This window comes from Mytilus californianus, unplaced genomic scaffold, assembly GCF_021869535.1.
Source record: "Mytilus californianus isolate M0D057914Y unplaced genomic scaffold, xbMytCali1.0.p SCAF_5, whole genome shotgun sequence".
Classification (NCBI taxonomy): Eukaryota; Metazoa; Mollusca; class Bivalvia; order Mytilida; family Mytilidae; genus Mytilus; species Mytilus californianus.
The window spans coordinates 49,592,266-49,617,653 of record NW_026262701.1 but is presented as its reverse complement, the minus strand read 5'-3'; the positions used below and the strand labels follow the sequence as shown (position 1 = coordinate 49,617,653).

Below are 25,388 nucleotides of genomic sequence, written 5' to 3'. Positions count from 1 at the left end.
TTCCAAATGTTGTTGATGTATCATATTTAGTCATTATGTAATATAGGAAAGGAAGCTAAATCTTTACTCAGTAACCTAAAGCTATATGTGAGGACCTAGCTTTTATAGCTGCCCATGTGGTATGGATTTTGATCATTGTTGAAGGTTGTGTGGTGTCCTATATTTGATATCATATATTGTAAATTCAGAAATTATTGTATGCATTTATTATTGCGATTTTTGAAGAATGGACAAACATGCCAGTTTTTATGTAGGTTTGACTTCATGGATATGGACATATCATCTAGAGATACATCAAATACTAGCAAATGCACTTTGGAGAATAGAGTATACATTTGTATATTCAACTTCAGGCAGGTTTCTACCCATTTAATCTAAAATAAAATATTAACTCTATGACTTTTACACTTTTAATTCTCATAAAATATTAGTTTCGATCAATGAAAGTCAGACCTACCGTGATGATGTGTTCATTTAAATTTTTATCTCCTCAGAATTTTCATATGAAAAAAAAATTAGTAATTTCATATTGGTATAAAACTAAGGAGATGTGGTATGATTGCCAATGAGACAACTAATTATCCAAGTTCAAATAAGGTGGTTTAAAGTGGATGTAAGCATTTGTATACAACTGTACGGCCTTCAATGAGAAAAACCCATACTGTATAACTAGTCGGCACTAAAACTGGCCCCAACATGGGCTTGTTTTTTTATTTCATAATAACTAATTCTACAATTCAAAGTATATTTTTAGCATTTTTTATGTAACCGTTTCTTTAAGTAACATGTTAGGGCCCAATTAACACCTTTGATGATTGATAATCTGTTGATCTTTCTATCTTGGGTCATTTAGTGTCATCATTTCATTCTGATAACACTTGTGCACTTTGCAACAATTAAAATGATTACTTTCCAATTTCCTTCAATCAAAACTATTTGTAGTATAGATGAATCAGCTTATTTCTGAAAACAATTATTTTATTAAAGTGAAAATGAAAACCTTATTTTGCAATGTTACAATGTCCAACAAATCATTATAAACATATGATTATTTTCAAGAATCTTTGTTTCTGATAGCTTTAAATTCTTCACTCAATTTTTTTCATATTACAAAAATCCATGAATTTAAGAACCCACGAACACGTAACTTTTGCTCAAACCACAAAAATTGATACACATGAATAAAAGTACTTTCACAGTATATGAAATAAGTCGTGTATCAAATACAGGAATTTCAATCCTGAAGATGCATGAAATATTTGCTACTGGACACTTAGCAAACAACCGTCGATCAATATATCAAATATTGGGCCTTCTTTTATTTTAGGGGTCCCAACATTATTACTAAAAAATGGGAGGGTCCCACAATATATAGTGTATTAAAAATTGATACTGTTGTATTGATTGTTTATATAGCATTGGCTTGTATATAGGTTGTGGGACCCCTAAAGTAAAATAAGGCATTATAGCACTCTTTTACTTTAGGGGTCCCATTGAAATTATATATATATAGGTTGTGGGACCCCTAAAGTAAAAGAAGGCTATATGTAAGTGCTTCAGCAACCCATTACTTCTCATTTGTACTTTTATGGACCGGGAACCCGAAAGTAAAATCCAAAAATGTCGGGACCCCTAAAGTAAAAGAAGGCCAAATATCGTTGGCCCATCATGCATTGTCAATGAAGAACACATTTTACCTAAAAAAAAACAACCCGACCGCTTGAGCATAAAATGAAATCAGAATCTAAATACCAAATGAGTTTTGTCTGAAAACTTCACATGACCACTGAAGTGAAAATATGGTCAACCATCAAGAACTTATGACATTTTACATACTGATATATACTAAATTAAAATGAATTGAGTTATACTGATTCAGCAGTTTAATACAATCAGCCACTGCAAGACTTAAAGGGTCTGTAGATATAAGATTCTGAATGAAAACAGAGAAACATTCAAGAAAACATTGAAGTGGTCAGCCTAATAATTTCAGAACAGATTTTAATAATGTTTTATAAGAATACAAAACCAGGTGAATTATCAGGTAATCACAGCATGCGATCAGAATTGGATTTCTTGAAGTTATGTCTTAAACCAAAGTAGATTTTTTGCTTAATTTCTGACTTTTTTTACGAGAAAAAGTTCACATCTGAAATCTCAATACTTCCAAGCATAAGCTATAAGGCCGTAAGTAACAAATGAAACAAGTACATCATTATTAAAATATTTATTTCCATTATATTAAGGAATGTTGATTAAATGTATAAAAACACATCTTTTTTATTACAATTTTACATATGTATAGTAATTACAAAACTAGATTTACATAAAAGTTTATAATAAAAACAATTAAATGTCAATTTTTATAAATGAAAAATGTACAAAATGGAATGTCATTTATTATAAAATTTCAAATTGCAAAGGCTGATATGTGATCTTCCTGAATATTTGTACTACAAAATTTTATTATGGAAATTAAAGGATACAAATGTATTTTTTAGTTTCCTACAAAAATTATCCAGATTATGTACTCATGTATTTTGACACGCCCATTTGCATTTTTCAGAAACAGAATTATGAAACAGTGACATCAAAAATGCTATTACACAAATGAAATTTCTCCCTGGTAAACAAAAATGTATTACACATTATTATCACGATGATTGCCATGTGTACAACACATCATTCTGGATAACCGTTTGCAAGGTTAAAACTGTTAGAAAACATAAGTCTGGATAATGATGATGAGAGCACTCTAAAATTACAGCACATTTATACATGAATATATATATACATGGAAAGAAGAAAAAATATAATATGGCACTGAAAAGTGGTTTGTCATATTCTCAATAAAATAAAAAATTCATTATACAACCAAAATTAGTTATATTTTTGGTATACAATTCAAAATTAGCAGAAACCTTCATAATTTTGTACCAACTTGCTCTTCTGTGGTAATGCCATTACCTTTTTGCAGTCAAATTTCATTTTGTTTCCAAAATACATAAAATGAGGGGAGAGCACACCACAAAAATTAAAGACAAAGTACATTTTTATCCTGTTTTGTTATAGTGCCAAAATTTTCATAAAAAACAACTTAAGACTGATCAGGGGACATACTTATTCCGAATCAAGGCATTTGAATTCATTCATGAAAAAGTCTTTTAGTATTCAGTCAGATGGTACCTTTGGTACAGTTTTTTTTTTTTTTTAAAGTTCACCTGTCTCATTCAAATGATTAAATGTTTAATATATACAAAATTATATCTACAATATATACAAAATGTGTAATCCTCAAACATAAATATAGATAATTGTGTTATTTGTAATCACTTAATCAGCACATGTATGACCATTTAAAAAGAGAAAAAAAAGTTATGACACAACCAATAAAAACAATGCTGCGTCTCTTACATTATGACGGAGTTACCTTAGGGGAAATAATGTTTTGTCAGGAGGACCAACATTAAAAAATATTAAAGGTACAACCTTGGTAAAAAAATTGCCCTTTCGCACAAGATCAACATTTCAGCAATGGAATTGTGGTCTCTGGTGAGGAGATCAACTATGTTTTTCATAACAGAGACCATTAAAGATAAATGGCTGCTCTCAAAATATTTTTGTATCCAATAAAAGAGTTTATTATATAATTCATAATTTTAGATATGCAGCAAATTTCTCTCAATAAGGGAATGTTCAGAATGTTTGGAATGTTAAAGAGATTTCATGCTTAAAAATCACTTTTGATTATCATATATTGTCTAATATAAGTACAATATAAAATGACATATACAAAAGAAATGTGATATGTTTTCAATGACTTCAAAATACATCCATTTAACAAATATCAAAATAGAAAATTTCAAATGCTTGTAAAAAAAGGAATGTCACAAGGATATGATATGTTTGATACTTATCATTAACTTTTAATTGACAAATGTAAAATCATAACCAATCATGCAATGTAGTATTTGATTAAGGCATATAGAAGAAAACATTTATGTACATCTTTAGGAATTCTAGATTTCCATATGTATATTCAATATCTTGGTTATACAAATTTCCCACAACTACAATTATGCATATTTTGTGCTCATTTTTAAAAATAACCTTAGGGAACTACCATTGAACTCTGAAGAGGGGAGGGTTAAGGTTATTTTCTAAACTAAAAAAAATTCTGATTCCAAACTTTGAAGAACAAAATATTTTGATCAGGTAAAAGAAAGAAAATTTCAGATGGAGTGTGTTTGACATTTTACATTTAATTTCACCTATATATGCAAGCCATAAAAAAGTTTAGCCTAATTGTCTAAGGGACTAAATGAGTCTTAAATCATTAACACAAAATGTATAAATAAAGACACAAATATAGCAACCTTTGATTTCACAAAAATTCTTCCATTGCATAACATTTGGTATGAATCACAGAGTTATTAAACAAATAAATGATTTCAACTTTAATTTGATGAAGTCAACAAAAAAAAAGTGTCCAATGAATTATAATGAATAGACAGTTTGAGAAATGATGAATTCATATATGTACATAATGTCGTCTTTTTCATATATTTCTATGCATAACAGTAAATTTCTGAGATATATCAATATTCAAAACAATAACAATGAGAAGACATTCTGAATAGGGACTAAGTCACTGCTAAGTCACTCTTGATAGATAATGTTTTACGATAAATCCAAGGAAAAGTGTTATCGTTGTAAATGTTGCCTTTATCACTGTTGCTACATTGAAGAATGGACAATATGGACACTGGTACGATCCACATACGTAACAAATATTCAAGTTGAATAAATCATAAGTTGTGTAGAATCTTGTCCTGTGCATTCCTGGAAGAGACAAAATAAAATTCTTATACATAATAATTGTGCTAACAAGTGAAACTGCGAGCTACTGCTCACTGATGATACCCCTAACCAAATAATTCGGTAAACAGGAAGTTGTTGAGTGATGAATCTGAAAACACATCACACGGTATAGCTGACCTATATAAACCCTGAAACCAAATTTCAGAAATCCTTGTATTGTAGTTCCTGAGAAAAATGTGACGAAAATTTTCAACTTGGCTATCATGTGTAAAATGATACAAGTATTCGGTAAACAGGAAGTTGTTGAGTGATGAATCTGAAAACGCATCACACAGTATAGCTGACTTATATAAACCCTGAAACCAAATTTCAGAAATCCTTGTATTGTAGTTCCTGAGAAAGATGCGACGAAAAATATTCGTGGGACAGAAGGACGGACTGACGGATAGACTGATGGATGGACGGACAGACAGAGGTAAAACAGTATACCCCCACTTTTTTAAAGTGGGGGTATAATAAAAAGTAATTCAAGTCGACATTATATACTGGTAAAAAAGTAAAATATCTCATCAATAATGCTCCAATCTATTATCGTTCACAGGCTTGAATGGATTTTTGATGTAAAGCATGTAATTTTTATCCTTATTCAATCCTATTCTAGAAGAGAAAACCTGAATGTTATATTAAGATCACCTTTCCTGTATATAGAGGCTGATCTATTGGCACAATACTAGACACACAACTTATACGACCTAATGCTAGAAAATTATTTAAGGAATGACTGTAATATTTTTTCTGTCTATGAAGAAATAACATCAAAAATGTGGTGCACACTGAATAACCTGCGTAGCAGGTTATTTTAAAGTGTGCACCACATTTTTTATGTTATTTCGAATAGACAGAAAAAATATTGCAGTCATTTCTTATAATTTAATTCTAAATTCTTTTTAAACCGGAGTAAACGACGAAAAAACGTTGATGACGTCACGGTCACATGACAAAATTATGTATATGAGCTGATAAACAAAACAACGTCAGCCAATCAGAAAACGTGTTACATCCAAAATTAAATTATTGCTCTAGATTATAAATGCTACATGTTATTGGTGAAGAAGCAGCAAATACTAATTTCATACTGTTTAATCTAACCTAACTGTGGACTGCACAACCTCCATTTTATATTAACAAATTAGCTTATATAGAAGGATTTAAGCACTTGATAAAAATTGGACTTCAACAAACAAAAAGAATAAACTTCTAGGTCATCGTTTGGTCTCTAGTGGAGAGTTGTCTCATTGGCAATCATTCCACATCTTAATTTTATATTGACTGGAGATCAGTTGATGGCACACACACACAAAAATAAAATAAGAAATGTCTCATTACAATTGTACATGGTGTCTCCAAAGAAGGCAAAGGGAAGTAACTGCTGAAGAAGGTTTATGTAGTATTGATTTAAACATACCTGGTTCATAGTAATCATACACTCTCATCCTGTTCTGAATAGTCATGTTAGCTACAGGGTACCATCTGTAGGCATCAAACTTCACACAAGTCTTACTGTTATCCAACTGAAATATTAATTGAAAAATAGACTATTTTCATATAACCGACTTTTGACTCCGGATTATATAATTTGTTGACTGGTTACCTTGGACATCATGGTACGTACTCAGTCAAGTAAAAGCAACCAAAGTAAGTAAAATCAAACATATAATCGGTGTAATTTGAGGGGAAAGTTTACTGTTTTCCGATGATTTTGTAGTGAAAAAAAAATGTTAAACAGGTAATTTTCCAACAAAATTGTACCGATTGAAAGCTTGGTATAACTTTTTTAGCATGCTCTTACCTGACTTGGTACCATGATGTCGAAGGTAACCAGTCGACAAATTATATAATCCGGAGTCGAAAGTCGGTAATATGAAAATAGTCTATTGAATAAGTATAAACACTACATGCTGTTCTTCAGGGATAAATTGTTTTATTCACAAAAAGAGAAATAAGATTTTTGTAAATAACATTTCCAATGAAAAATCAGTTTTTCTAAAGGTGTTAATTTTTCTGCCAGTTTCCCAATTAAATGACCTGGAATATCATTCAATTTGTTTTAATAAACCTGATTAAAACTAAATTGAAATTCAGAAATGTTCCAGGAATCCAACTGCAAAGATTTCACTAATGAATAATTAAATAAAAAATAAGATGATGTGGTATGATTGCCAATAAGACAACTTTGCACCAGAAGCCTATATACTGACATTTGTTGTGGAAATCAGACCCTATTTTACTGATTATGTTATAAATTCAATTTTCAAATTAACCTTTAAATTCCATAGATTTCAAATAGTCATATTAAAGACATGAACCTCAATCCAATGCACAGCAAAAAAATCTTTTCTATACAAATACTTACATAGCTGAAATACAGGACAACTTTCCTTGCATAGTACTCTGCTCTCTTCAGATTAGCAGGTACTCCTTGTCGTACTATATTCCTCAGGGTATGATTCATCACCACATAACCAGAGGGTACGTCTATCTCTAACACACTGAGTCCTGCTTGTTTACTTCTCGTTTGATACACCCAACTGTAACAGAAAAAATATCTCAAGATAACATTGTAATCCCAATTTTCCCCCTATCTTTTATGAAGTTATTATCATTTGTTGGGTACTAATTTGTATGGATTTTTGTTGAATTAAGGTGTACCATGAATTTTAATGTTCAACAAAATACATTTTTTTATAGGTTTGTTGGCAAATTTTTGTCAAAACTATGAAAAAATTATACAGAAACACTATTTATTTTCCCTATATGGACAAAAAGTAATAAATCCATAGAAAAAAAAACAGAGGAAGGAGAAGTGTTATTGTGATTGGAACTAAATCAATCTGGAAAATAAAGGGAAAACTGCCAAAAATGAAAAATAAATTTCATTTACCATAACAGTTATATCGTTATTTGATATATCAAATATAGGAAAAGCTACTTAAGTTGACCCAGTTCAGAACACTGTTGTTGGTTCCACAGGTTTTTTCATCTTTTTTTTTTTTGGCAATTGTGTTATCTGTTAGACTTCTCTCTCTTTGAAAATTACTTTTTATTGTATTTCTTGGGACAAAAGTTCAAAATCAGTTGTCATGTTTATGCAGTATTCAGTTGAGATCACTTTCTCTGTATACAGTTCATATTTTAGATGAAAATTAAAGTTCTAAGGTTATTGCAGAGAAATGAGGATGCTGACAACCCCAATTAATTCTCAGTCCTCAAATCCTATTCTTTTGTATTTCCACTTCCATTTTTTCTTCAGAAAACATAAATCTAAACTTTGCTCTGACAGTAAGTCACATACCTGACACAAGGATGTAGAGTCAAGATGGAATTATTCCTGCCACTAAATTTGGGTTCATCATCTAGATAGAGATCGTAGAATGTTTGAAAGTCAACAGTTTCACGAACTTTCTCTTCCCATTCTACATTTACTGTTGTTGTGAGCTGTAAAAATATAAATTACAAATATTATTTGCTGTCAGTCTGTAACAAAACTTATATTGGTTGCATTGAGACTCTGTGATTTCCAAGTTAAATAAAAACCAATAATTTCACTAGATGATTTTTTTCACATTAAAAATTATCTAATTTCACTCCTCACAGTAGTTTGCGTCAAGAGAGTGTCAATGATGTAGTTCCAAAACAAAGAGAGAATGTGTAGAATATAGTTCCTTGCATATTTTACTTTATTTGAAACAACCAACTTATCAAGTTTCAACTGATATTTCACCTGATATTCAAATGAATTCATTTGTGGAACCATCTTGAATAAGATAATAATGCTGATATAAATCAATTTACCAAAAACAAATTGAAAAATGTTTATTTCTCAATATGAAATAATATCAACAAACCTGCAACATAGCTCTCCCAATACCTAAAGCAGTGACTGAGGCTTGACCATATACATTTGGAATCTGAAAAAATACAAGGTTGTGCTAATGTCAGAATAGCCCAATATCTAAAATTGTTTTAAAATTATCCCCATTATTGAAATATCACGGCTGGAGAAATACACCCTATCAACCCTCAACCAATATGATCCCTCTAGCAGAGCTCTTGGGATTATATTGATGTCTCGGGTTGATACGGATGTGATATTGAAAAAGCCATATGATATTCTCTATATATATCTTAGCAATAATGAAGCCAAAACTTAAAACTTTTCCTAACATTGGAACTTAAAATATGTATATTTTACCAATAATGCAACCTAAATTTGAAAGCTTGGATATAAAAAATGTATTTATCTAACAGGTAATGAAGTCAAAATTTTAATTTTCTTAACATTGCGATAGAAAATGTGTATATCTTACTGATGCCTGTTCAAGGTTGGTATAATTATCTTTTAGTAGATAAAGGTATTTCATCCATCCATGAGTAGCAGACGACTGCAACTGTATTTGCATGTTGAAGACATTTCGGTTTGGATCTATCCTAGTGAATTCACTCAGCGCTTCCATAGCAACCAGTGTATCCTGAGTGGATGCAAAAGCACCAAAATAATTCCTCATAAACTGAAGCCACCTCATCATAGAGTCACGCTCCTGCTTAACGCCACTGGCCTGTTGATCTTTTTCATGATTCATGTAAGCTAATAAGGCATAAGCAGTAGTCTGAACAGCATAGCCATCATTAACCAGAGGCAGTCTTGGTAGAAGGTATCGGACTGTGTTTATAAAGGTTGATGGATTGTCCCGCACTACATCATCAGCGAAATATGTTTCTTTACCTGAAAATACATTTGGTTGATCTTTGTTATGAATTTGACTAAATTATCAAACATCAATTACTTTTTATTTTAGTGTACTTTTGGTCAATTTTTTCCTTTAAAATAGTATAACCATGTAGTTCTTGTCCCTTATAGATTGTTTGTAGATAAGTCAATCAGAAGTGTTACATTAAATAATTTCAGTTCTACTGTACAAGTAAAGTAACCAATCAGAAATCATGTAACATCAAATAATCTTAGTCCTACTGTACAAGTAAAGTAACCATTCAGAGAAATCATATTACATAAAATAATGTATGGCTTACTGTAACATGTATAGTAACTAATCAGAAATCATATTACATAAAACAAGCATTCTGAGAGTATTGCATGGCAATACATAGTCCCCTACCGGAAAAAATCATTTTACTGGAACAAAATGCTAACTTGTTCTATAACTTGTCATGGTGTAAACAAAAAGTAAATATCATGTCAATATCTTCAAGCATGACTAAAAACAGTGTGGAAAACTGATTATATTGGTGAAAATAACTTTAGATATGATTAATAGTTCTCTAAAATTAGATATGATGTAATACAGTGTATATCTATTTTCAAATTATAATCAAATATAATTAATAGTTCCAAATATTTTTTCTTTCATTTGTCACAAACTAATATAGATTTGTAACTTATCTATAAAATGTCAACAACTTTTATCTACACAATGTAATGTATTGCAATATATACATTAATAATAAAATAGATTATTATCTAATTAAAGGATTTCTCTTCCTAATTTTTTTTTATATATAGCATTCATTTTAGTTTATACTAAATAACAAACAAACCTGCCAAAAAATTCTTCAAATAATTTAACAAAGAATGTCTTTTAAAAAATGAGTTATCTCCATTTGTACAGAAATATGGTTTAACATAGTACTCTAACATTAGATATGGTCCAGAGTTATGGTCCATAACTCTGGACTAAATCATCAGACCGGCAACAAAATTCGAACTTGATCTATAACTTGTCATGATAAAACTATATACCAAATATCAAATCAATATCTTCAAGAACGAAGATAAAAAGTGTGGAAAGCTGATTTGCTGGACTGACGGATGGACAGACGGACAGAGTGCAAACCTAAAGTCCCCTTCGACTTCGTCGGTAGGGGACTAATAATTAATGGCTTACTGTAACATGTAATGGAACCAATCAGAAATCATATTACATAATATAATTTCAGCATTTCTGTATAAGTATTTACCTGATCGTTTTTGACTCATCAGTTCATTATATAATGTCTGACTGTTTTTTCCAGTAAGGGACAATGCATAAGCTGATATCGCTATATGAAATACTTCCTTGGATTCAGCGATTTCTGTTGCTCTCTTGGACAAATACTCTGATGCTCTATTTGCTGCTTTTGTAATACAACTCTGTGCATCCTAAATCAAAATCATATTCAATATGTAAAAATGACCACTGGCTAACAATGAAAAATTCTGTTTCGAGCTACAATTAAACCTGAATGGGTATGGTCGGTCAGATGGATAATTTTTATTCAAAGCTTTTTTTATTTGAAAAGATACAATGTATATACATATCTTTTGAAATAATCAAAATGAAAAGTCAATCAATTTGAAGTTCGTCTTTTCAATTGTATTTCTGTTGTTGTCTTTCTTGATAATTTCTCCTCCTGGTATTCAATTATACTGCATAGACAGAAAGTCAGAACACAATGCTTTGTGGTGGAATTCTTACCAGAAATATCAATGTTTTATACTTAAAGTCATAAACACACACAAAAAAAACAGGCCTATTCTTAAGTTTTGGAAGAGAAATAGAAATTTTTATTTTTTCGGTTGATGATTAAAAAGATGAGTTAATAGTTAAAAAAAGAGGGTCTAAATGGGTAACAGGTAACAACAACTGTAGCATTTTTCCCTGACATAAATGAACCACCAATTCTTACATGTAATATTCCCTTGAAGTCCTTCCCATTATTTAAATGTTTGAAAAAGCAATTACATTTTTAATTAGGACTTTTGTAGCTGACTATGCTGTATGGGTTTTGCTAATTGTTGAAGGCCGTTAAGTGACCTATAGTTGTTAACTTCTATATCATTTGGTCTCTGGTGGAGAGTTGTCTCATTGGCAATTATACCACATCTTCTTATTTTTATATTTTCCAGCAGCATTGCTATGGAAACAATTAGTCCTTAATAAGTATGGAATATTCATTAACCTTTATAAGTATAAATTATTAAAGCTAATACAGCTTTTTTTGTATTTTAAGATTGAGATAAAATGTTGGTCTCTTATGATTATGCTACCACAAGATCTTTTATTAACAAGTGCATAAAAACTTATCTGGAATTTTCTAAATAACTGAAACTTACCCCTGAAGCATCTTTCAATTTCTTAAGGGCAATCAGAACATAAGATGTTAAGGGCACTGGATGTCCCATTAATATTTGGGTTTTCATCTCTTTCAGATGTCCCTGAAATAATAAATCCAACAGTAATTGAAAAAATATTTCATTTAACAGACAGCTCATATCTTAATGTTTGTTCCTCTTATTTCTAATTTTTCAATATAATTTTTAATTAATGCACTGGTTTTTACATTTATCTTTCAACTCTCTATCTCTTTGTACATTTTTAATATGAGCCTTAGTGAACCATCTGTTGTAAAAAATCTTTCTATTTTGACATAATCCCCCCCCCCCCCCCATACTTTCTGATGATTCAATAATTACCATACATTTCCTATGAAAAATTCAGAGACAATATTTTTACATCAATCTCTCAAATTTTTCAATTGCTTATTCACAGACCTTATTTTATAACTACATGTAATTATGGAATTTTTGTACTGTATTTGTAATGTCACTTTCAGCAGACGGATGGAGACTTTTTAAAAATTTTGTACCTCCATCTTAGTGTGGCAGGAGACAATGAACTTTTCAACTTACATAAGTTCTGTCATAAATAGGAGCTTTCTCTTCCATAAATTCACCAGTGACATTGTTCTGCTGACTACAGAGATACAAAGCTATCTTGTTTAACAGCTCAATAGGGATAAACATGTCTTTCTCCCATTCTCCAAATCTAGCATCCTGAAAGGTTTTGGCAACGAATGCAGTCAACCTGTAAACAGATATATGTGAAATATTGAAGCAATTTAAAATACTGATATTAATATATTTGGGGAGAAATACATATTTTTTTATAAATTTGCATTTTCCAAGAATTACCACAATAGAGGATGTTGACAAATTATGTGCCTCTCTTAAAATTGAACATGAACAAGTGTTTCAAGAAGAAGTGTTTTCAAGAGAATGTTTTATACTAAATAAAATCAGACTGTAATTTCAGAATGAAATCATAATTAAGAAAAATAATAGATCAACTTTTTGCTTTAATATATTATTAGTAACCTTTAACTCTGACCTATTACCGTTAAATTCGTTAAATAAGCCGCAGGTTTTTTTCTCTGTCATTGTCCCTGCGTGTTATACTCAGGTGCGCTTTATGTATGTATTTTTTTCAGTTTCAGGGCAAGCGTGAAAAAAAATATATATCTGGATTTTTTTTTTATGGAGACCGTCAGATTGTCAAGTGCTTGCAGTGACTTGATAAATTGTTCATGTGGCATATTTTGTTATGAATAAAAATATATATACTTTATCATTTGTTCTTTATTTCATTGTTGGCTTACGAAGTTGATAACCATGTGTTTATTACATAAACAAAGAAAGATAACCGTGTTTGAAAGAGGTACCATACAGGATATTAATTGTGTATTTACAATAAATATGTAATTGTTTGTTGTTGTAATGTGTTTTTAAATAAAATCTTCTTTAGAAATAATAAAGGAAGTGATTGTGTTTCTTTCCAATATTTCAAGTCTCTTTTAATGACGATGGTGATAACCATGTGCTGAAATGAACCCTTTAAAGTGTTTCATAAACAAAGAAAGATAAGCGTGTTTGAAAAGAGGTACCATACAGGATATACTATTGAGGAGTAACTGCTTGTTGTTTTATTGTTTCAAAATGAAATATCTTTATGAAATATTGTAGCCACATATTGGTGTAAGAAATAAAAAAAAATGAATATTAATTTTCATAATTCAATATGCTAAGACATTTATATATCGCCGTCTTATTTGAATTCCCCTTTCTGTGGCCCATCTCACTTTCAGTTAAAAATAGACAATGACTTGCAGAAACTGAATGGTTTTGTTCGTAGTTTTCAACCAAGTTTAAATTGAAAAATGTTTGTTACTTATAAAACTTAAACTTTTATTTTATAAACAACAATAAAATTCTTTAGATTTAATTTAATAATTATTTTTCCTGACTTATGGGTGAACAGTTTTCACACGTGGGTACAGGTAATTAAGTAGGTCATAATCAAGGTAAACAATGGCAGTTTTATGGCTTGGGTAACTTTTAATGAATACCTTTTCAAGATTAATTAAAATCCTTGATTCCAATTCAAACAATAAATGAGCAATCAACACCGAACTAATTTTAATCAAAACAACAAGGTTCAATGGACACCCAAGCTGTCAACACATGGCCATTGTTGACAAAAAACAACTAATGAATCTGGCATGATTAAAACAATAAGAAAATTATAATAATTTTATTAACATTTATTTATTTTAATATGAAACAAATAAATATATACAAAATGTCTTTCAACTTTCTCAACAATCTGAAAATAAAAATGAAACATGTTACGGAGTGAGTTACAAGAAGGAGTGGACATTCATTACGCTAAGGTCAGTAGAATGCATGTACGTTTTCTTCAGGGTGCGCTTTATATGCAGGTGCGTTTTATGTAAGGAAAAAAACAATCCTCACCCCCAAAAACGGCCGTGCGCCTTATTTAGGGGTGCGCTTTTTAATCCGGAAAATACGGTAACCTTTTTTTTATTTATTTTCAAAGAACTATCACCTTTAAGTCAGGAGAGGTTAATGTTGTTCAAACAGACTGAACTTACCATATGCTAGGACTCTCATCATCCCTAAACATACTAAATGATCCATCATCATTCATGTAGCTCAACTGTCTCTGTAAAGCTAAAACAAAACAAATATTACAATGATCATGTGCTTAACAAGCCTTTAAATTTAAATACTGGATTCAGAAGCTCTTTTCACCAAAAAAATCATTATGAACAAAACGTTCCAGTAGTGTGTTTAATGTAGTAAAATAAAAACATAGCCCCAAAAATAAGTAAGTTACCAGCCCTCACTTTGAGCTTCAACCCTAACATTTTATTGAGGATTTCTTTAAAAAACTTTTAATCTTTATATCAGTTGTAGGAATGGCTCTCTTATTCTATCAACTCATATGACAGAATTGATCAAAACTATGTTAATTATTGTTACCATATTCAGTGTTCTCCCCAGGCCGATATGACGCTGCGGTGCCGCAGCGCCTTCATAATATTTTTGTAGATCCCGCAGCGTCTTAATTGGCCGCTGTCCCTTGATACTTGATCCCGCAGCGTGTTAATTTTCACATTTTCATTATAAATGTTGGTTAAAATTGTCAAGTTACTGATCACCGCTGATGCCGTGATGGGTCGGTCAGTGTTACGCAATAACTGATAATTAGTTTTACCTGAGCCACGCTTATCTCAGCCTTATCGGACTATTTTATCAGGTAATAGCGTAAATGATCATCACGAAGATAGATATTTTTTGAAGAAAATTAAAAATTTTAAAAACTTCAGTGCAGAAATTGAAGAAATAGATCGCAAATACATTGTATTTACGCATCGTGTGTGCGATCACTTGACCATTTATATAACGAATTTTTTCATTGGTCGAGAAGAAGAATCTATTTAAACACGACCAATGAACGTGTTGAATACACATGATAAATTTGAATACACATTGCTAAAGATATTTACGATGAAAACTATGAATGAAAGTATTAGTAGTTGAAAAAATTAAAATAAAGTTTGATTAAAGATAACGAGGAGTGGTTTACTTTAATAAAAAGTGAAAAAATGTTGCTTGCAAGGTAAATTCGTCTGAAACTGTCATATTTTTAGAAATAAAATGATCATTGAACATCGATCGTGAATCCGTGCGTCGGGAAATATGTGACAATCAACACGGGTACAGAATCGCCGCAGCTTCTGTATAATGTCACTGGTAAATAGTTTCAATGGTTTTAACTTTAACGAATTTGTAAAGTTTCGTTTATATCTATCTGCCAAAGATAGGATTAAACAATAATACGCACGGAAGCGTAATGTGAAACTACGGAAACTGGTCAGCTGTTCATTTATAAAAAAAATTGTTTTAAAAAGTTGTATTCCAAATATCTTAACCATATTCGATTTTATTAATTCTGAATGAACATGTTCTCTGCAAATAACAAAGGGGTGAATTATAAGCAAAAGGTAGATGATGGAAGTAGAAGTTTTTTTTCACACCAATGACTTCTAATGAAAAGTGGAATACACCTCCGTCTACACTGTCAGTATAAGCAGATTTCATTGCTTCTCCTAATCCCAACCAAGCTCAAGTTTTAGCAATTGATAAAAGCAAGCACCATGTTTCTGTTTTCAATGACAAGTGGCTGACTGAGTTTTCATGGCTTAGAAATGTTAAAGGGGGTATCAGCAAAAGTTATTGTGAGTGGGGGTTTAATTTTTAACCCTGAAGAGGATAAAGACAAAGTTGGGGAACAGACTGTCAAACAAAATAACACTATCTTGAAACAATATCCCTAGAAGGAGCAGAGAGTAGAGATGAATATTTATATTTTGACTTCTTTAATTGATTGAATATAAATAACTTTTGTGTTTAAAATCCATTTATTTCATATATATATTCTTGTAATTCATTAATACTCTGCATTATTAAACACATAACACAAAGCATTATAATTCATATTGCATGTCATGATTTATGACTTATTGCTTCAGATCACAAACGTTCACTCTAAAAAAAAGAGTTACGTGCCCTTGAATTTTGCGCCTTAAAAAAATCCTGGGGAGAACACTGATATTCATTGATAGTTTTTGTGTACAGTGTTTAATCACAAAACACCAACAATCAATCAATTATTAATCAAAGAGACAAGTGTACAACATGAGTCCAGCTGTTCCATCATAGTCATTTTGATTTTCATAATGAAATTTTTTTAAAGTTCAAAAATTTCTATCACAAACTGAACAAATTTATCCAGTCTTGAGACAATATTTGTATGATATAACACTATGATGTTCACTATATTGTAATTGTCTCACCTAAGAAAATATTTGTATGGTACAACACCTACTATAGTGTAATGGTCTTACCAATATTCATGTACCCAAGTGTCCTTCTCAAGATGTCATTTGGAAGTTGTTGGTTATTTTTCTTGAACTTGAGAGTAATTAGATTGTACGCAAAGTTAAACATGTTCATTTCACCACCACCATATGGCCTGCGCATGATGTCTTCTGCTGTGGGGAACTGGGTGAAGAATCCTGGGGTTACAACATCACCTGCAAAACAAAGAATTCAATATCAAATAATACAACATATAATAATTACCAATTTTTTACAGAAACAGTTATTTGCCTGAACAAAGACTACAAATATTGCCTGGATCAGGTGACATGTCTTCATGTTCAAAATCTGACTTATTCTTTTGGTCTATTACAATGCAGTGTTCATATTCATATCACATTAACATGTTCTCGTCCTGAATATGCATTTATTTTGCCACTGGACATTAAACAGCAATCAATCATCATTATCTTTGTAAATTAGTGTTCTTGGTTTACAGTCTCATTAACCTTGACCCAGTATCTCTTTCTATTCCAACTAATAACTTTGACCCAGTATCTCTTTCTATTCCAACTAATAACCTTGACCCAGTATCTCTTTCTATTCCAACTAATAACCTTGACCCAGTATCTCTTTCTATTCCAACCAATAACCTTGATCCAATATCTCTTTCTATTCCAACCAATAACCTTGACCCAGTCTCTCTTTCTATTCCAACCAATAATCAAAATTGTTTCAATGTTGAAATTGAAATGTTTTTATCTTCAAATCTCTATATTCTAATTTAACATTTCTAAAAAAAAAAATCAAAACATTAAACTTAAAAACAATATGGTGAACTTACCAAAGCATGTGAGGACAGCTTTTTCTGACCCAGGAACATACAGATGCTCTCTGACTTCAGGTTCAATAAACTTGTCAGAAACATTTACTTTCAATTCTGGGATTTTGATAGAACTGTATCTGATCAAATCAATCAAATATGGGGTGTGATAATAATTCTCTACACCGTCAGCCTGTAAATAATCAATTTAATAATTCTTAATACATTTGTATTAATACCTGCATAAGTTGATCATTTAAAAATATAGAATGTGCACAGAACTTTGTGTGCACTAACATTTGAAACATAATACACTACTGGCCGAGGTAGCACTCACAAAAATGTTTAACCCAACCACATTCTTTTTGTGCCTGTCCCAAGTCAGGAGCCTGTTATTCAGTTGTCAATATTGGTAGCCTTCATATTTTTTTTTTGTCATCAATCACTGTCCACTATATGGTATGGGTTTTGCTCATTGCTGAAGGCCATTCAGTACATTTGTTTACATCCTTGTTATTTGATCTATGGTTGATAGTTATCTCATTGGCAATAATGCCATATCTCCTTATTTAAATAGGCCACTAAAATAATCTGATTCAATTTGCTTTCACCATTTTATTCATTTCATTCAAATAGCAATAAATTTCAGCAATACATAAATTGATGATCTCTGAAAGCATCTTACTTTACAAAATATTAGCAATGCGTGTTTTCCTGTAGTAATGAAGTCAGTATGGCTTATACTCATTTTTAATATTGTTTTCCATGTATTAATACAGACAAGCAAGCAACTTTTCAGTTGATTTTTTTCCCAAAAACTATTTTCACACATTTGAGTTCCAAAAGTCTAGTGTAATTATGATTTTTATCTTCTTTCAAAAATACTTGTTTTTAAATGAATTTAGAAAGGTATTCCATTTCTTCACTTTTCACCAATTTTTCTCTCTTGAAAAAATCACCACCCCAAAATTGAGGTAGGATTTAGGAGTTTTTAACTTCATAGTGTATGAATTTTTTTTATTTAGAATATTTTATTTGAAAACTGGTAAGACACGAAAATATTTCATTTGAAAACTGGTAAAAAACATGAAAATATTTCAATTGAAAATTGGTAAAAGACATGATAATATTTCATTTGAAAACTGGTAAAAGACATGAAAATATTTCATTTGAAAACTGGTAAAAGACATGAAAATATTTCATTTGAAAACTGGTAAAAGACATGAAAATATTTCATTTGAAAACTGGTAAAAGACATGAAAATATTTCATTTGAAAACTGGTAAAAGACATGAAAATATTTCATTTGAAAACTGGTAAAAGACAATCTAAAAATTAAAAAAAAAACTTTTAGTCTCATAGTATCTTACACAGACTATATATTACAATAATATCAAGTTTTGATTTTTTTTTTACATGCATGAACTTATATTCAACAATACTTTACCTTAACATAAATAGTCTTGTGGAAAAAATCTCTATCCATAAACGACCAGCATTCTAAAGAGATGTTAAAGCTGCCCATGACTATGTTTGGCATAATAGGCATAAAAATATCCTTTGAAGTTCCAGGTTCCAACTAAATAAAAAAATATATGTAAAATTAGTTTGATCTCAATCTGTTTTGTAGGTTTTTTTTTTATCAAGCATTCAATTACAGTCAAAACCCTAAATATGTTAGCCGTCTGTTTGGCAGAAGATTAATTCTATTTTTTTAATCAAGCATTCAATTACAACCGAAACCCTGAATATTTTGGCCATTTTTTGGCAAAGGATCAATTCTATCATATAAAAAAAATTCCAGCTTAATCTGTAAAATAGATTATAAGTTAATTCGTTGTTTAAAGTTCATATTCATATTCATCAATATTACATTTTACTGATAGAAAAAGAATTGCTGATCATTGATCAATAACTCTTAATTGCAGCAAAGCAGTCGTCTTTATCCATGTACTTGTCTGAGGTCAGGAATATCCTCAATAGATGGATGTCTGATATGTCTAAATGTTGCATTTTATATATCATTTAGTTATTTGTGTCATTGAGGTGCTATCTAACTGAAGAAACCACAAATATTCTTATATTCATAGTTATCCCCAGAAAGGGGAATAACTCTTATTCAATCATTAATCTGCAACCAAGTCAAATTTTAATTCAGAAGATGACTTATTGCTTACATCTATGTCATTTGGTCTCTGGTCCATAGTTGTCTCATTGGCAATCATACCACATCTCCTTATTTTATGCATTGTAAATATTTTTTTATAAAATAACTTACAAATACGATAGTCTGGTGATCTCCAGGGTGCCGCAATGGATTTCTGGAATCAACATATCCTTCATCACCGACAAGTAATGAATCATAGTACTTAGATCCTTTCATTGTCACTAAAACTTCAATGAAATTATCACCAGGCCAGTAGTTGAATACTGTTACTCTAACACCGACATGCTCACCACGGACCACAATATCTGGGGCTTCTACTATCATGTACATAAATCTAGAGGCATCGTACTGAAAAATAAATTAAAGAAATCAAAAATAGGAGTTATATTCAAATATTTGTTTACATTGTTAATCCATTGCTCCAGTATTAATTTATTTGCTTATTTAAAAACTTATATTTGCCAATTGCTTTATCTAAACTTAATTAGTAGCTCAATGCTTATATGTTTTTGTTAAATTATAAGCAGAATCATTTGGTAAATTACAGCTTTGCTCTTATCTGACTGACATTAAGGGAACAATAATCATTCATATTAATAAAAAAGAAGTTGTTGCAAATGACAGATCAGTGAAGTGTTCAGTGCAGTTAGGTGTTACTGCCTCCATAAACCACTTGGTTTTTGACAAGTTGAAGTGTTCAGTGTAGTTAGGTGTTAACTGCCTCCATAGACCACTTGGTTTTTGACAGGCTGAAGTGTCCAGTGCAGTTAGGTGTTAACTGCCTCCATAGACCACTTGGTTTTTGACAAGTTGAAGTGTTCAGTGTAGTTAGGTGTTAACTGCCTCCCTAGACCACTTGGTTTTTGACAGGTTGAAGTGCTCAGTGTAGTTATGTGTTAACTGCCTCCCTAGACCACTTGGTTTTTGACAGCTTGAAGTGTTGTGTAGTTAGGTGTTAACTGTCTTCCTAGACCACTTTGTGTAGAGGCTGCCACATAATGTTATAACCAAAACCATACATGTGTTAGTTAAGTTTCTGGTCAGTTCTTTTTTTATCTTTTAATCCAAATATTTATACAATTGTTACTGCTAAGGTGAAACAGTTTACTTCTTGTGACTTCACAATAGAATTACATTAATTTGATTTGTTTGGCTTGGACACCTGTAAATTGACATTCTTGAAATAAATACAATCAGATTGAACAATTGGAACCAAAAATTGGTTAATACAACTATGGTTTGGTTTGTAAACTACTCCTAAACCCATTTCCATTAAGGTCTTTGGCACCTTCTGCTTTATCAATAAACTCTTAATTTATAGAATGACCCTATTTCAATACATACCCTTATAGGTGAGCTCATTACTCCTAGTCCTAAGCTCCTACTAACAGCAATACCATTTATCATCCAGGTTAGTGGGTATTTTGGAGGGTTTACCCTGAACTGAACTTTCCTGTCTGGTCTGAAAAAGACATCAAGTACTGTAAATTCAGAAATTATTGCGTGCATTTATTATTGCGATTTTTGAAGAATGGACAAAAATGCAAGATTAATTAATGCGATTTCAGGAAAATCTGCATTAAGATATATATATCGGATATCAGAATGCGAGTTCTTATTATTGCGATGCTCACTTAGTCACATTATTTGCATTGATAAAACCTCGCAATAATTTCTGATTTTACTGTATATGTTCTAAATTAGGAACTTATTATATCAAAAGAACAGGGTGTTTTTAGGTTTTTAGTTCTAACAACAAAATAATATTACAAGTTCAAAAGAAAACAGTTTTAGTATTCTGAAGTTACAATTTTTTTTAGACCAAAATATTTTAAATGTGGCAGTTAGAAAAAAAAATAATCGAAGAATGTGTCCATGGGACACAGATGATGCCACTGCTTGCATATAGCTATATAAAGGGGCATAACTCGAGAACGAAAAAAGTGACACCACCAAAATTGGAACTTGATCTGTGTTTTATGGTAATAAGCATTGTGTGTAAGTTTCATAACATCTGGTTGAAGCAAACTAAAAGTTAGAAAAAGGAAACCAATTTCGGGACATACGTACCGACAAGGATAACACTTTTAAAATGCCCCCTCAGGTGACTGCGGGGGCATAAAAATTTGTTAAGAATTCTGCTTAATTTTGTGTTACCTGCATTATCTATTGTCATTTTTAAAATGGTTACATTGGAATGTACATCATTTGTAATCTTTCATATATTTAATTTATTAAGAAATCTGTTAATGAGTAAGGATTACATACATTTTCAGTTAATGGGATAAAAAGTTGAATTAAAGTGATCTACTGAAAATCAACCTTTTTATATTAACATTTTTCATAAATAATTTTTCTCTTGATTTCTCCTTTGCCAGTTGTTTTCAAGAATTGGTCATAATATTGAAACCTAAATTTTATGCATGCACAAAATCGGTTATAAAGTCTTCAAAAGAACACTTGTTCGCCTTTATGTCCCCAAATAATATAAACAGAAAAGGAAGAAGTCCATGTTTTGGTGAAAAACCCAAAATCACACAAATAAAATCAAAAATAGCACGATAAAATGGATATGAAATTTTATGTTAAACATTCTTTTATTCAATTTGCTTCATGTATTATATGTATATGTTATAACCTAGTGTAATCTTACTTTGTAAAGTACTCTTTCCATGCCCATGCACTGTCTTCATAAAATCTTAAAACTCTGCTAACTCTGTGTATCATTCCCTCAGTTCTATTGTTGTAACGAGGATCCTCAACTGGACCTTTAAGTTAAGAAGGATAAAATATAGAGAACTCTTTTAATTCAAACACTTCCCACAAAATCAAAGTTTTGCTATAGGAAGCCATCTAACATTTAAATCAATAAATAAATAACAGGTTGTTTTTTTATTAATGCCCAGTGGCAAATATTTCATGCATATTCAGGATTGATCAATAAATAAATCAAGTTATTAATAAACAGCTGCGCCATGAGCGCATGATACGCCCGTCGTCTTGTGTGTGAATTTTTATGCAATAAGCATAAATAGTTTCTGACATACGGCGTGACATGTGAAAACCCCCTTTTTTTTTTTGCAAAAAACTCAATATCTCTAAAATAAAATTTTGAATCAAAACCAAAAAGTAAACAGATCTTTAGATTAATATAACTAAGAAGTGTGTAAAATTTTAAGCAATAATCATAAATCGATTTTGAGATACGGTGCGACATGTGAAAAACCCCTCCCCCTTTTTTAACAAAATACTCAATAACTCAAAAATAAAATTTTGAATCATCACCAAAAAGTATACAGATCTTGAGGTTAATATAACTAAGAAGTGTGTAAAGTTTTAAGCAATAATCATAAATCGTTTTTGAGATACGGCGCGACATGTGAAAAACCCCTCCCCCTTTTTTAACAAAATACTCAATAACTCAAAAATAAAATTTTGAATCATCACCAAAAAGTATAGAGATCTTGAGGTTAATATAACTAAGAAGTGTGTAAAGTTTTAAGCAATAATCATAAACTGTTTTTGAGATACGGGGCGACATGTGAAAAACCCCTCCCCTTTTTTAACAAAATACTCAATAACTCAAAAATAAAATTTTGAATCATCACCAAAAAGTATACAGATCTTGAGGTTAATATAACTAAGAAGTGTGTAAAGTTTTAAGCAATAATCATAAACTGTTTTTGAGATACGGCGCGACATGTGAAAAACCCCTCCCCCCTTTTTAACAAAATACTCAATATCTCTAAAATAAAATTTTGAATCATCACCAAAAAGTATACAGATCTTAAGATTAATATAACTAAGAAGTGTGTAAAGTTTTAAGCAATAATCATAAATCGTTTTTGAGATACGGCGCGACATGTGAAAAACCCCTCCCCCTTTTTTAACAAAATACTCAATAACTCAAAAATAAAATTTTAAATCATCACCAAAAAGTATACAGATCTTGAGGTTAATATAACTAAGAAGTGTGTAAAGTTTTAAGCAATAATCATAAACTGTTTTTGAGATACGGCGCGACATGTGAAAAACCCCTCCCCTTTTTTAACAAAATACTCAATAACTCAAAAATAAAATTTTGAATCATCACCAAAAAGTATACAGATCTTGAGGTTAATATAACTAAGAAGTGTGTAAAGTTTTAAGCAATAATCATAAACTGTTTTTGAGATACGGCGCGACATGTGAAAAACCCCTCCCCCCTTTTTAACAAAATACTCAATATCTCTAAAATAAAATTTTGAATCATCACCAAAAAGTATACAGATCTTAAGATTAATATAACTAAGAAGTGTGTAAAGTTTTAAGCAATAATCATAAATTGTTTTTGAGATACGGCGCGACATGTGAAAAAAAACACACCTGTTTTAGTTATTAAGTCCCGTAATTCAAAAAGTTTTAATCTTATTTTCACCAAAAAGTATACAGATTGTTTGACCATCATAAGAAACAACTATATTAAGTTTCATGAAATTTGGATAAGTCATTCTCAAGTTACGGTGCAACATGTTTACGCCGGACAGACAGACGGACAGACGGACGTACACCGGACATTTGTATACCATAATACGTCCCGTCAAAAATTTGACGGGCATATAAAAATGCCATTATGTATTAAACAATCAATGATTTTCACGGAGACCCATTCCCTGGTTAAGATGGAGTTGATCACAGATAGCAGGCTGGCAGTTTAATGTCCAGTGGCAAGTATAACATTCATATTCATGATGAGAACATGTTAATGTGAAATAAATATGTACTAGGTAAATAGGCTGAGACAGCTATTAACGTGGTAATTCACAAGGTATATGTCTTCCAGGAAGTCAAATAACCAGACCCAATCAGAATCTAATTATACCAAAAGTGTACACTATCTTTAATAATCAATTTGTAACTGGTGCTTGAAAATCTGATATGGTAAGTAGTTCAAGCCATTAAAATATCAAACTGAAAACTTTGTGATGTTTTTATTATTGTGAAAATTACGAAGTGATACGTTTTGCCAAAATAAAAACTTCCAATTTAAATTATGATTGCATAATTTGTATGATCCATTTCCAGAAATGGCAAAATTGATCAAAAATTAATCTCGCATTCTTGTTCAATGTTCAACAATCGCTAAAATAGATGCACCCACAAATTTCTGAAATTACAGTACTATTCATCAAATGGACTGTCAATAAACACTTACAATTTTGTTCGTCAGCCCAGTCACTACATTGTGGTATTCCATCACATGTCTTGTTCACACTGTAACACAATTCTCCAGTAAAACAAGGCAACATGCCATCTCTTGTGAAGTTACAGGGATCTGAAAAAGTATGATTACTAAACATGATTTTTTATCAATTTTTTATCTTTCGAAACAGTAATTTCTTCATAAAGGAGGTCACAGGTATAATAAAGCAAAAATCTCTTAATTTAAAGTCCTATATCATTTTTCATGTTATGCCAGTCTGTTAACAGTTACAGCTTCTTCAACAATATTCTTAAATACAT

General features: G+C 30.8%; 1 protein-coding gene across 1 annotated transcript in view; it reads right to left on the bottom strand.

Annotated features, from left to right (window-relative positions):
* Positions 1 to 2,212: 2,212 nt before the first annotated feature.
* The window catches only part of LOC127702393 (CD109 antigen-like), a 40,826-nt gene continuing 17,650 nt past the window's right edge, over positions 2,213 to 25,388 (bottom strand). The window contains exons 18-34 of the mRNA XM_052206590.1: positions 25,081 to 25,200; positions 22,540 to 22,654; positions 21,231 to 21,348; positions 19,998 to 20,234; positions 19,167 to 19,298; positions 17,742 to 17,913; positions 16,924 to 17,112; positions 14,605 to 14,683; positions 12,566 to 12,740; positions 11,990 to 12,091; positions 10,855 to 11,035; positions 9,189 to 9,604; positions 8,727 to 8,789; positions 8,174 to 8,316; positions 7,235 to 7,409; positions 6,287 to 6,392; positions 2,213 to 4,842 (exon numbers count right to left, since the gene is read on the bottom strand). Coding sequence (XP_052062550.1) covers positions 4,655 to 4,842; positions 6,287 to 6,392; positions 7,235 to 7,409; positions 8,174 to 8,316; positions 8,727 to 8,789; positions 9,189 to 9,604; positions 10,855 to 11,035; positions 11,990 to 12,091; positions 12,566 to 12,740; positions 14,605 to 14,683; positions 16,924 to 17,112; positions 17,742 to 17,913; positions 19,167 to 19,298; positions 19,998 to 20,234; positions 21,231 to 21,348; positions 22,540 to 22,654; positions 25,081 to 25,200 — 2,711 coding nt within the window. The 3' untranslated portion in view covers positions 2,213 to 4,654. The remainder of the gene's footprint in view (positions 4,843 to 6,286; positions 6,393 to 7,234; positions 7,410 to 8,173; positions 8,317 to 8,726; positions 8,790 to 9,188; positions 9,605 to 10,854; positions 11,036 to 11,989; positions 12,092 to 12,565; positions 12,741 to 14,604; positions 14,684 to 16,923; positions 17,113 to 17,741; positions 17,914 to 19,166; positions 19,299 to 19,997; positions 20,235 to 21,230; positions 21,349 to 22,539; positions 22,655 to 25,080; positions 25,201 to 25,388) is intronic.